Source organism: Lepus europaeus, chromosome 13 (assembly GCF_033115175.1).
Source record: "Lepus europaeus isolate LE1 chromosome 13, mLepTim1.pri, whole genome shotgun sequence".
NCBI lineage: Eukaryota > Metazoa > Chordata > Mammalia > Lagomorpha > Leporidae > Lepus > Lepus europaeus.
In genome coordinates, this window is record NC_084839.1 from 22,595,829 (window position 1) to 22,608,564 (window position 12,736).

Consider the following 12,736-nt stretch of genomic DNA (forward strand, 5'->3'; position numbering starts at 1 on the left):
ACGCACACCTTCCAAATTCCACCTCACACCCAACTACAGTCAGTCTGGACCACACAGAGTCCCTCAGTTCCCAGCGGGGACGTGACTCTTCCCAGACCCCCCAGGCCCCTTTGCTGCCCCCATCATGGTTCCTGCTGCCCAGCCGCTCCTTGCTTCCATTGCCAGGAAGCTGAGGTGGGCACTGCTCACGGTTCCGACCCTAAAAGCAGGACAGAACGAGACTAACGTCTGAAACATTCGCTGAGTAAGCAAGTGACCACTGGAACGTTCTGTGCCAACGCCGACGACACAGAAACCTCTGATCTGCTTTCTCCAAAACAATAAAGTCAAGTTCAGACAAACTGCAGATTCAACTCTGGCTGCAGGGAGAGATGCTCTCCACCTTCCCGACAGAGGGTCCCAGGAAGCCCTGCAGGAGCTCAGTCGGCCAATGGACAGGCAGGAAGTTGCTGACCAGACTCCAGCTGGGGAGAGGGAGGAGGAGGAGGAGGAGGAGGAGGAGGAAGAGAGGTTATGGGTTATGGATCTAGTAGAAGAGTATATAACAACACTGCTCACTACCCACAAACCTTACAAGCATTTCTCCCAAGAAAAAACTTATTTTCAAAAGAATACTAATCCAAATGAGGGACATAAACAACCTCCGTGTTCTTCCTCTTGGTGTTGGAATAAAAAGCGTAGGGAGCACAGATGAAAGGAACAAGCGAAACCAGGACCACCGAAGGGTAACACGCTCAGCGGGGACCCACACGGGGAAACGGCCAGGCCTCGTTCTGTCTGGCTTGAGATTTAAATCTAGAGCAAACAGAAATAATGACAAGTAAAAAAACGCTAACAAAGAATTGTGAGAATAATGAAAAAGTTTAATTTGTGAAGTTTTTAAAAGCTGATATTAAAATATAACATATTTCATAAAGGAGGTACTCCAAAATATTCTAATATTCTATTACTTTCAGTGAAATTATAAATTTGGATAAGCTTTAGATTACAGACAGAAGAACTAAAACTTTTTTTAAAATGGCATCATGGGGGCTGGCACTGTGGCACAGCAGGTTAAGACACTGCCTGCAATGCTGCATCCCTTACGAGCTCTGGCTCGAGTCCCGGCTGCTGCACTTTGGATTCATGTTTATGCACCTGGGACAGCAGCAGAAGATGGCCCAAGTGCTCGGGCCCCTGCACCCATGTGGTAGACCCAGAAGAAGCTCCTGGCTCCTGGCTTCAGTCTGGCCCAGCGCTGGCTGTTGTGGTCATTTGGGGAGTGAACCAGAGGATGGAAGATCTTTGTCTCTCCCTCTTTCTATAACTCCAAATAAATACAATAAATCTTAAAAAAAAAAAAAAAAAGACTAGTAAGAGAGATGATAAAGATTATTAGAGCTAACACTGGCTAAAATCAACCCATCGCTTAGATGATACATCCAAGCAACAAGGCTGGAGAACGCCAGCTGGGCATCCAGTGCAGGAGACCGGGCTGGAGTTTGAAGTGATGTTGCTGGGAATGACCACGGGGGCTTCTGGCTGCAGAACCACCTCCCAGAGGATGACCCCTTCTGTGCAGCCACATTCACCAAGCACCTCCCAGACTCTGCACCCCAGTGTGTGTCAGCGGGAACGGCCACGCCCGAGGCGCAGGCAGCACTAGGTGCTGACCCAGCGCTCAGCAGGGCTGCTTCAACACCTGCCCAGGGCCCTCCCCACCCGCCCGTGTGCACTGACTGAAGGCACCCCGGCCTTTCTGAGCACCAGCAATTATCATGTTTATCATGTGGCTTCCTATTTGATCCTCTTCCCCTTGCACAGGAGTTTTGTTCTCTCCTGCAACCTGACACCTAGAGCAGTGCTGGCCCTGGGGTGGAAAGAGGACCCTGGCGGGTTCACAGAAGAGGGTGGAGGCATCGGCCTTAGCACAGGCACGAGCAGAGTCTGTCTGCGGCAAACCCACCCAGCGGCACTGGGAAAGGCCCAGGATGGAAACCCGGCGCTCAGGGACAGGGGGACAGGGGCCCATGGGCCTTGCTGGACAGGGCCAGGAGCTGGGCTAAGGAGCTGCTGAAGGGACTCAGCACAGAGGTGACGGACACCTACGGTTCAAGTTGGCAGCATGCAGACAGCAGATACGATGGCGTGAAGACAGGAAGGAAGGCTCAGAAACCTAGTGCTCTGATGGGAAGTACTGAGAATAACGAACATCCACGCCTACACTATTAAGTGCCGACTCTTCTGTGTCCGGTACTGTGCTAAGTGCTTCACTCATGTCACCTCATGACAGCGTCACACTTGGAAGCCAGTATTTCTCCCATTTCACAGATGAGGAAACCGAGGCCCGGGGCCATTAAATAACTTGCCTAAAGCTCAACAGCCAGTAAGCGAGGGAGCCGAGATGGAAGGCAGGCAGTCTGACTGCACAGCCTGGACTCAAAGCCGCTGTGGCGGAGGAACAGACTCAAGACTCCAGGATTTCTTTGGAGGTGGAAGGTGAGGTAGAGGGAGGCGGCTGGCTTGGGTGACGAGCAATCAGAGGCTCAGCACTCCAAGAATCTGGACAGATCTCCCACTGAGGCTGCCTGGGCAACACCAAACCGTCTCCACTCCCACCTCTAACAGTTACCAAGCCTGTGCCCGGCAGCACAACAGGGACCCGAGCCCCAGCAGACTCTGCCTCGCGTGGCCAAGACTGTTTTGAAACATCTGAAACCTGCCGAGAGTCCACGGGCTCCCCCGAGACTGCTGCTCATGCTGTGACACACAGAATTCCAGAACTGGCCAGGGACCTTCGAAGCCATCCCAGCCGGGGCATCTGCCTCCCCTCTCCTGCTTCAACCACGCAGGGCCACTTTGACACGCAAACGTCGAGGCAAATGTCAAGCATCCTTGTGAGGCTCTGCTTCAGAAAGAGCGCAAGGCCTCTGGAAGGGCTCACAGCGGCAGCTCAGACCAGTGACCTGGTGCATGGCACAGGGTCTGAGGCCCAGGTCACAGGCTCACAGCAGAACAGCCCTTCCAGTCCTCAGAGCTGCATGCCCCCTCTCTTTTGTTCAGGTTTTATATAATTTTAATAGACTCAAAATTGTAAAGTAATATACCAAAGCGCACATGTATTCTTTTTAGCTTTTCCAATAGCTCCAGGTGTTGTCCTAACACCTAGTCCACCCTCCCTTAAAATCAGTATCCAGTGGAAGGTAATTTATAAAATGTATTACTTATTTATTTTATATTACTACCAACAGGCTCATGGTTAACAGTGGAGTTAAGAGGTCTCAAGTAACTGGCATTCCTTAAAAAACTATTCTAGGTAATATTTTTACCTTATTACTTACGATGCTGCTTAAGAGCAATTCAACTTAACTTGCTTAAAATATACGCTCTAGGGGCTGGCACTGTAGCATAGCGGGTAAAGCCGCCATCCCATTTGGGCGCCAGTTCAAGTCCTAGTTGCTCCTCCCCCAATCCAGCTCTCTGCTGTGGCCCGGGAGTGCAGTGGAGGATGGCCCAAGTGCTTGGGTCCCTGCACCCACATGGGAGACCCAGAACAAGCTCCTGGCTCCTGGCTCCTGGCTTTGGATCAGCTCAACTCCAGCTGTCAGGGCCATTTAGGGGAGTGAACCAGTGGATAGAAGACCTTCTCTCTCTCTCTGCCTCTGCCTCTCTGTATTAACTCTGCCTTTCATATAAATAAATTTTTTTTCAAAATACATCATTGAAATTTATTGTAGATATGTCCTTTAAAATACATACACATAACATCATGTTGAGTGAAATAAGCTGGACACAGAAAGACAAATACCACATGTTCTCTCTTATGTGTGGGAGTCAACATTTAGAAAGAAAGAAAGAAACAAAGGAAGAAGGAAGGAAGGCTGACAGACCTGTGTTTATCAATATTGCTGCAAATACAGTTTTGTGAAACTTTATTTTATATGTTTATTTAATACCTTAACTAATTGTTAAGAATGTTATATTATTATAGTTTTAATGATCTCTGATTACCTTAAAATTTAATATATATAGGTGAAATGGTCACTTTTCTATTCAATTATTGCCATTGTCTATATTCCCACAAAACTAGGGTCTTTTTGCTTTTTACTTGTTAAACATTATTTCATGAAGTATTAAGTACTAAGGCTTGATACTGTAATGTATATGTATATACACATATTTATACATTACAGTATCAAATAAATAAATCTTTAAAACAAAAATATGCTCCAGGGGTGGGAGTGTAGAGCAGTGAGAGAAGCTGCCACTTGCAATGCCGGCATCCCACACTGGAGTGCTGATTCGAGTCTCCGCTGCTCTGCTTCTGATCCAGCTGCCCGCTAAGGTACCTGGGAAGGCAGTGGAAGACGGCCCAAGCGCTTGGGTCCCTGCCACCCACATGGGAGACCCAGATGGAGTTCAGGGCTCCTGGCCTCAGTCTGTCTCAGCCCTGGCTGTTGCAGACATTTCAGAAACAAACAAGCGGATGAACAATCACTCTCTTCCCACTGCCCTCCCCCACCACCTTGCCTTTCAAGTAGACAAAAATTATAAACAAACAAACATGTTTAAAATGTATATAAACCCCCATGCTCTAGCTTGGGTTACTTCCTGATTCTTTAACTCTCCTTCTTTCTATTTGAAAGCTTGTAACACACAACTTCTAGTCGACTGAGGCTATCACTTAATCAAAACAAAACAAAACAAAAAAAAAACCTGCACGCAAACAGGAGCCCCGAAGCACCAAGACTCACGCATTTCGATGAACAGCTGCCTCTTCTCCGCCATGGTCTTCAGCTTGTTCCCGCTCTCCTCAATCATCCTGGAAGACAAAGGAAGACACAATGAACCACTGCACAATTTGACAATGGAACCCGATGCTTATCATCCTGCTGTGAAGGGGGCACCGGAAGCCAGGCAGAGCACACCACAGAATGGAAGCATGACACAGAAGACGATAAGCCACTGCTCCTGAACTTGACACCTTTTCAAACAGTAAAAATTCAGTACTTGAGTGAGCTTGCACATTTGCTTCCTGTGCTGAAAACACGGGCTATTTCTAACTTTGATTCTTCTCTGTAGAGTCCTAGACTGACTGAGACACCATTCCCGTGAGCCTCCTGTTTCACATGGGTAAACAAGTAAAGAAATACAACTGATACAGTAAACACAATGAAAGGTGCCAACAAAGAATGTCAAGAACACCAGCTTATGCAGGAAAGATAGACATAAACTCTTCTATTTTTAAAGAAAGATTATTTGAAAAGCAAAATGAGAGAGAGAAGAGAGACAGAGAGAGAGCTCATCCATCACTGGTTCACACCCTAAATAGCTGCAATGGCCAGGGCTGGGCCAGGCTGAAGCCGGAGCCTGGAACTCCATCCAGGTCTCCCAACCTGGGTGGCAGGGGCCCAAGCACTTGCACCACCACCTGCTGTGTCCCAGGCTATGCACTGGCAGGAAGCTGGATCAGAAGCCTGGAACAGCCAGGACTTCCACGATGGGATGCAGCAGCTTAATCTGCTGCATCACAATACCTGCCCCTACTGTTTCTTTTTCTTCTTCTTTAAGACTTATTTATTTGAAAGTCAGAGTTACACAGAGAGAGGAGGAGAGGCAGAGAGAGAGAGAGAGAGAGGATTTCCATCTGCTGGTTCACTCCCCAATTGGCCGCAACGGCCGGAGCTGTGTCAATCCAAAGCCAGGAGCCAGGGGCTTCCTCCGGGTCTTCCCATGCAGGTGCAGGGGCCCAAGAACTTGGGTCATCTTCTACTGCTTTCCCAGGCCATAGCAGAGAGCTGGATCAGAAGTGGAGCAGCCAGAACTCGAACCAGCGCCCATGTGGGATGCTGACACTGCAGGTGGTAGCTTTACTCACTATGCCACAGCGCTGGCCCCCTCTTCTGTTTCTATATTAAAAAAATAAAGGTATTCATCCCCGGACCCAAGGAGCTCCCAAAAGTAACTTTTACACCACACAGTACTAATTTACACTGACCAGCGCAGCTGAGGCCAGTTGCTGTTAAAACTCATACCATGATCACCTCATTTAGTCCTCACAAAAAACCTACGTGCTGGAATTGCTGATGTCCTCATTTTACAGGACAGGAAACAGACACTGGAGAAAGAATACTAATTTGCTCAAGGGCCCATAACTCAGAAGTGGTGGGGTAGAATCCTAATTGATTCATTCAATTTCCCATACAACTGTTCTTGTACATGCATATTTTCAAATCTCTATGCCTAGAAAGCTAGAACACAAATACACCATCACACAGACTCTACTGGTGTAAAATCTGTCACAATTTCAGCTTAAGTTCTTGTCATTCTATGATGGAAGAAACATCTAGATAAACAGCATAAAACCAACTGTTTTCCGTAAAAGATCTAATTGTTGCAAATCACTTTTCAAAAACCTTGGAATCACAAATTAAATGATAACTATACAAACTGAAAATTCATTAAAGTTGTCTAGTTTTATTTATTTATTTTATTTTTTGCCAGGCAGAGTTAGACAGTGAGAGAGAGAGAGAGAGAGAGAGAGAGAGAGAGAGAGAGAGAGAGAAAGGTCTTCCTTTCGTTGGTTCACCCCCCAAATGGCCGCTATGGCTGGCGCGCTGCAGAGAGCTGGACTGGAAGAGGAGCAACCGGGACAGAATCCAGCGCCCTGACCGGGACTAGAACCCGGGGTGCTGGAGCCACCGCAGGTGGAGGATTAGCCTAGTGAGCCACAGCACTGGCCAAAGTTGCCTAGTTTTAAAAAGGTTATTTTTGAGTCAGACTGTGGCACACTGGGTCAAGCCGCTGCCGGTGGCACTGGCATCCCATATGGGTGCCGGTTCAAGTCCCAGCTGCTCCACTTCTGATCCAGCTTCCTGCTAATGCACCTGGAAAAGCAGTGGCGGATGGCCCAAGTGCTTGGGACCCTACCATCCATGTGGGAGACTCAGGAGAAGTTCCTGACTCCTGGCTTCAAACTTGTCCAGCCCTGGCTATTGTAGTCATCTGGAGAGTGAACCAACAGATGGAAGATCAGTCTCTCTCTCTCTCTCTCTCTCTCTCTGTAACTATGCCTTTTAAATACTCTTTAAAAAAAAAAGTTATATTCTAAAGAAACAGAAAATGCATGTGTTCCTTAACGTTCCAGTTAATATTCTAATTACTAAAATGGCTCTCTCCTAATCACTGAAATGATACCAAGTAGGCTTCGATATATGTGATGGTTACTTAATAATCTGTCCCCAAGATGGAAGGATTTTAGATATAAAGCCAAAGAAAAAAGCAACCAGGAAGAGCAAAACTTAAAAAAAAAAAAAAAAAAAAAAAAAAAAAAAAAAAAAAAACTAGGTCTCAGAGTGAAAACCAGGAGTTGGTTCCAGAAGCCCTTACTTACAAAGGAAAAAAAGATATTCAAAAATGTGTTCCTGAGACGCTGGGGTAGCTGTTAAGTTGCCACTTAGAACGCCTACAGGGCTGGCGCTGTGGCACAGCAGGTAAGGCCACAGCCTACCATGCCAGCATCCTGTGTGGGTGCTGGTTCGAGTCCTAGCTGCTCTGCTTCCGATCCGGCTCTCTGCTGTGGCCTGGGAAAGCAGAGAGAATGGCCTGAGTCCTTGGGCCCCTGCACCCGCATGGGAGACCCAGAGGAAGCTCCTGGCTCCTGGCTTTGGATTAGCCCAGCTCTGGCTATTGTGACCACTTGGTGAGTGGGCCAGCAGATAGAGGATCTCTCTCTCTTTCTCTATAGAGCTCTACCTTTCAAATAAATAAGTAAACCTTTAAAAAGAACGCCCACATCCCACACAGAGGGCCTGGTGGAGTCCACACCAGCATTCCCAGTTGCCCTTGGCACTGGCACCAATACCTCACCAAAATGAGAGCCTGGAAAACCAGAGGAACTGTACTACCTTGAACTGGATCCAACCTGCCACCTGTTTGTGCAAGCAAACTTTCACTGGAACACAGTCACACACATCTGTGTATTTATTGTCTATGGCTGGTTTCATGCTATTTGGTCAGAAAGTCTAAAATGCTGATCATCTGGTTCTTTAAGAAAAAGCTTGCCAACTTGACCTAAGGCAATAATAATGAATATTGCACTACTATGCATGTCTGGCTGTGATTAGGTCACATGCCTCCTCCTCCACCCATCAGAATCACCACCACCATCTGTGTGAGTCAGTTCCAGTTCCATTACTGGAAATCTATACTTGGGGAAGTGCTTTCATTAGTCGAAGATTCATCCCTCAATGTGAAAATGTATTAAAAAATATACATGCCTCATGAAGCAGTGACATGACAATATTTATTGACCAGTTCTGGGGCAGGTGCAGTGAGAGGTGCTGAGAACCCTGCAGGGAACAGAGGACCCAGTTCTCACCTGCACGTAGCTTAGACTTCTGTGAGATGGGTGAGCACAGCGAACACTTGGTGCGTGGGCCAAGGAAAGCACAGAGCAACGGTAGCTGCTGTTCCTATTCTTGTTGCTATTATTATCATTATTGTCACTACCACTCCACAGGCAGTTTACAACCTAGGGAGGAGGATCTCATCCTGTAATGAATAATAGATGTTATTTGATTTCATGTGCTTTAAGAAAGTCTTTGGGGGCCAGCGCTGTGGGGCAGCGAGTTAACACCCTGGCCTGAAGCGCCGGCATCCCATATGGGCGCAGGTTGGAAGCCTAGCTGCTCCACTTCCGATCCAGCTCTCTGCTATGGCCTGGGAAGGCAGTAAAAGATGGCCCAAGTCCTTGGACCCCTGCATCCGCATGGGAGACCTGGAAGAAGCTCCTGGCTTCGGATTGGCACAGCTCTGATCGTTGCAGCCAGTTGGGGAGTGAACCAGCGAATGGAAGACCTCTCTCTCTCTCTCTCTCTGCCTCTCCTCTCTCTATAAGTCTTTCAAATAAATAAATAATTCTTTTTAAAAAAAAAAAAAAGTCTTTGGACTTTCCAAAATTAATAAAACACAAAATGGACACCCTAGAAATTTAATTATCAAAACTGACAAAATGATTGTATCTTGAAGTCATGCAATTATTAGAAACCTGAATCAAGCCACATATACAAATGCACATCAGAACGATCTGAGATACCAAATGAAATGGTCACATCACATTTAACTAACACAGACTCAACTGCTCAACTACATGTATTTTCTTAGCTGGGAGAGAGTTAAATAAAATGGACAATTACACACCATCATCACCCCCACCAGGAGAGTGTGAGGAAGAAAGGGATCTGAACCTTCCTGCTCCACCCACCTACCTCTGGCCTCAGAGAGGGCAAACACCAGTTGGGTAAAGGACTTCTGCTTCTCTTTATTCAAACCTGTAGGCCCTTAGGGTGGGCACTTAGCTAGAAGTTAAGCCACCTGCATCCCAACGGAATGCCTGGGTCTGAGTCCTGGTTCCAGTCACAGTTCCAGCTTCCTGCTGATGCACACCTGGGGAGGCAGTAGTGATGGCTCCAGTAGTCCGACCCCTCCACTCAGGGGCTCTGGGCTTGGGCTTCAGACTGGAGGCGGGGGTGCAGTGCAACCATTGAGGGCATTTGAGGAGCAAACCAGTAAAGATGGAAGCGAGCTTCATATTGTCTCACTCTTGCTCTCAAATTTTAATTTTTTAATTAAAACACAAGCCCTAAACAAAAGCCAACTGCTCAACTGATGTTCAAATAAAAAGTAACCAGGGGCTGGCACTGTGGCATAATGGGTTAGGCTGTCACCTGTGATGCAGGCACCCCATATGAGCACTGGTTCATGTCCTGGCTGCTCCACTTACAATCCAGCTCCCTGCTAATAGCTCAGGAAAGCAGCAGAATATGGCTCAGGTGCTTGGGCTCCTGCACCCATGTGGGAGACCCGAAGAAGCTCCTGGATCCTGGCGTCAGCCTGGTCCAGCTCCAGCCATTGCAGCCATTTGGGGAGTGAACCAGCAGACAGAAGGGCTCTCTCTCTCTCTCCTCGCACCCCCAAACTCTGCCTTCCAAATAAATACATCTTAAAAAAAGTAACCAAAATCCCAAGGAAAACCTGGCCACACTGGACTTCATATATAACGGACAACTCTCTCCCCAGGAAATTCCAACAGTTATTTTTTCCATACTAGATTTTTCTCTTACCCACTGATTTTAGAAACTGATCCCAAGTAAGATTTGACCCCACTGTGTGAGGTAGTGAAGACACAGGCACCTACAGGGATTTGACAGCTGCTTCAGAAACAAGGTTTCCCATGTCCTCAGAAGTTTGCACAATGGTTCATGCGCGCACGTCAAAGTTCTCAAAATTGGAGCTACAATACACAGCTGACAAGTCTTTTAAAAATAATCATGAGGCCGGCGCCGCAGCTCACTAGGCTAATCCTCCACCTGAGGCGGCGGCACCCTGGGTTCTAGTCCCGGTTGGGGTGCCGGTTCTGTCCCGGTTATTCCTCTTCCAGTCCAGCTCTCTGCTATGGCCCAGGAAGGCAGTGGAGGATGGCCCAAGTGCTTGGTCCCTGTACCCACAAGGGAGACCAGGAGGAAGCACCTGGCTCCTGGCTTCGGATTGGAACAGTGTGCTGGCCATGGCGGCCATTTGGAGGGTGAACCAACAGAAGGAAGACCTTTCTCTCTGTCTCTCTAACTTTGCCTGTCAAAAAAAAAAAAAAAAATCATGAAGCTAAAGCAACATTCCAACCTGCATATGTAGTGTCAAGTGACAAAATTAAAACAAAATTATACTTATATTGCAATAACTACTGAATCATCCTATAAGTACACCAACGATGACTAGAAGTACATTGAAAATCAAATACATTTATAAGACCTTAATCCCCCCTCAAGTTTTAACCTGTCACTGTGTAGCTCAGCAACTGTTAGAAAATTGAATATAATTTATGTTTGTACTTAAATAGTTTTTAGGTCTTCAAATATGTGCGCCTGGGTGACGTCCTTGTGGTGCAGTGGGTTAAGTCACCACTGGACTGCAGGCTCCACTTCTAATCCAGCTCCCTGCTAATACACCTGGGAAGGCAGCAGAGGATGGCCCAAGTGCTTGGGTCCCTGCTATCCAAGGGAGACCTGGATGGAGTTCCTGGTTCCTAGATTCAGTGTGGCCCAGACCCAACCACTGGAGGCCATTTGGAAATCTCTTCACCACCCCCGACCCCTTCAAATAAATAAAGTCTTTTTAAAATGTTAATGCCTGGAGTCAGCAGAAACTGACACTCCACAGGGCAATCTAGTAATATCTACCACCACTGTAAACACACAAATTTTGACCCAGTAAGTGTGTGAAGATATATCTGTTTTTAAAAAAGAGGAGGAAGAGAGAAGGGAGAGAAAGAGCAGGACAAGAAGGAAGAGAAGGGATGGGCAGTTCTGAGCGAAACAGAGAAATGGCCCAGCGCACTCCCCACCCACCCCCGCGCTACTTCCAAGGTGGGAGGAAGAAGAGGAAGAACGTGGTGGCCAGCGAGGAAGCAGCCTGCTAAGTGCTCCGAACCTGTCCTGGCCAGACCTCGGCCAGACCCTCCACCCCCACCGCTGCAGGACACTCCCTGACCAAGACGCGCCTGCCCCCTCGCTCACCCTGCCCCCTCGTTCACCGCCACCCGTGAAGCTGCAGCCCAGACCGAGACCAACATGAAGTCTAACAGCGCGGCCCCCGGGGCCATCCGGATCCGGGCAAGACAGGGCAAGCGCACACCAGCCTGACTCACGCCCTGTCTGCACCTACCAGGCCTCTGCAGACCTGCGGTCTCTGAGAGGGTCGGCAGATCAAGCGGGGAAGAGCACGGAACTCAGGTGGCCATGATATGCTTTCATATCCCTGGCCTCAACACAGTAGACCCCGAACCCCCACATTGAGCAAAACCCAGCAGCAACCCCCCAGTTCTGGCTCACGGAGAGCCATGCACAGACAGCGTGGGAGACCTCCCATGGCTGTTCCTCTCCCTCTTCCTTCTCTTCCCAGAAGCGGTAGCGGCAGCAGCTGGCACAAAACTACAAGAGTCAAAACCGTGAAGAGACAAGGCAGTGGAAGGCACGCAGACTGAGAAGGAAGAAAGAAAACTCCACTTGGCCGGCGCCGCGGCTCACTAGGCTAATCCTCCGCCTTGCGGCGCCGGCACACCAAGTTCTAGTCCCGGTCGGGGCACCGATCCTGTCCCGGTTGCCCCTCTTCCAGGCCAGCTCTCTGCTGTGGCCAGGGAGTGCAGTGGAGGATGGCCCAAGTCCTTGGGCCCTGCACCCCATGGGAGACCAGGAGAAGCACCTGGCTCCTGCCATCGGATCAGCGCGGTGCGCCGGCCACAGCAGGCCAGCCGCGGCGGCCATTGGAGGGTGAACCAACAGCAAAAGGAAGACCTTTCTCTCTGTCTCTCTCTCTCTCCACTCTGCCTGTCAAAAATAAAAAAATTAAAAAAAAAAAAAAAGAAAACTCCACTCACAGATGACGTGACTTGTGGAAAACCCAAAACAATTGACAAAAACTCCTGGAACTTAAGGCTATCGTAGCAAGGTTGCAGGACACAAGCTTAACGTGCAAACAGCAACCACTTTACTATACACCAGCAGTAAGCAGAATTTAAAACATACAACTATTTCACATTAACACTCAAAAATGAAATGCATATAAATCTGACAAAATATACACAACATCTACATGAAGAAAAAACTACAAGACTTAGAGGAAAGTAAGCGAAAAGGAACTCAATGGAGAGATCCCACGTTCACAGGAAGGAAAATTAACCAATGTCAAAAGGCGGTTACTC

At 48.1% G+C, this 12,736-nt stretch overlaps 1 protein-coding gene across 12 annotated transcripts in view; it reads right to left on the reverse strand.

Annotated features, from left to right (window-relative positions):
- Positions 1-12,736, reverse strand: part of DTNB (dystrobrevin beta) — a 247,487-nt gene that overhangs the window by 218,054 nt on the left and 16,697 nt on the right. For all 12 annotated transcript variants that reach the window (XR_009867789.1, XR_009867785.1, XR_009867784.1 and 9 more), the window contains exon 2: positions 4,734-4,801. Coding sequence is in view for 7 of the 12 variants with exons in the window: in XM_062209094.1 (XP_062065078.1) it covers positions 4,734-4,800 (67 nt within the window). In the remaining 5 variants the exon portion in view is untranslated. The remainder of the gene's footprint in view (positions 1-4,733; positions 4,802-12,736) is intronic.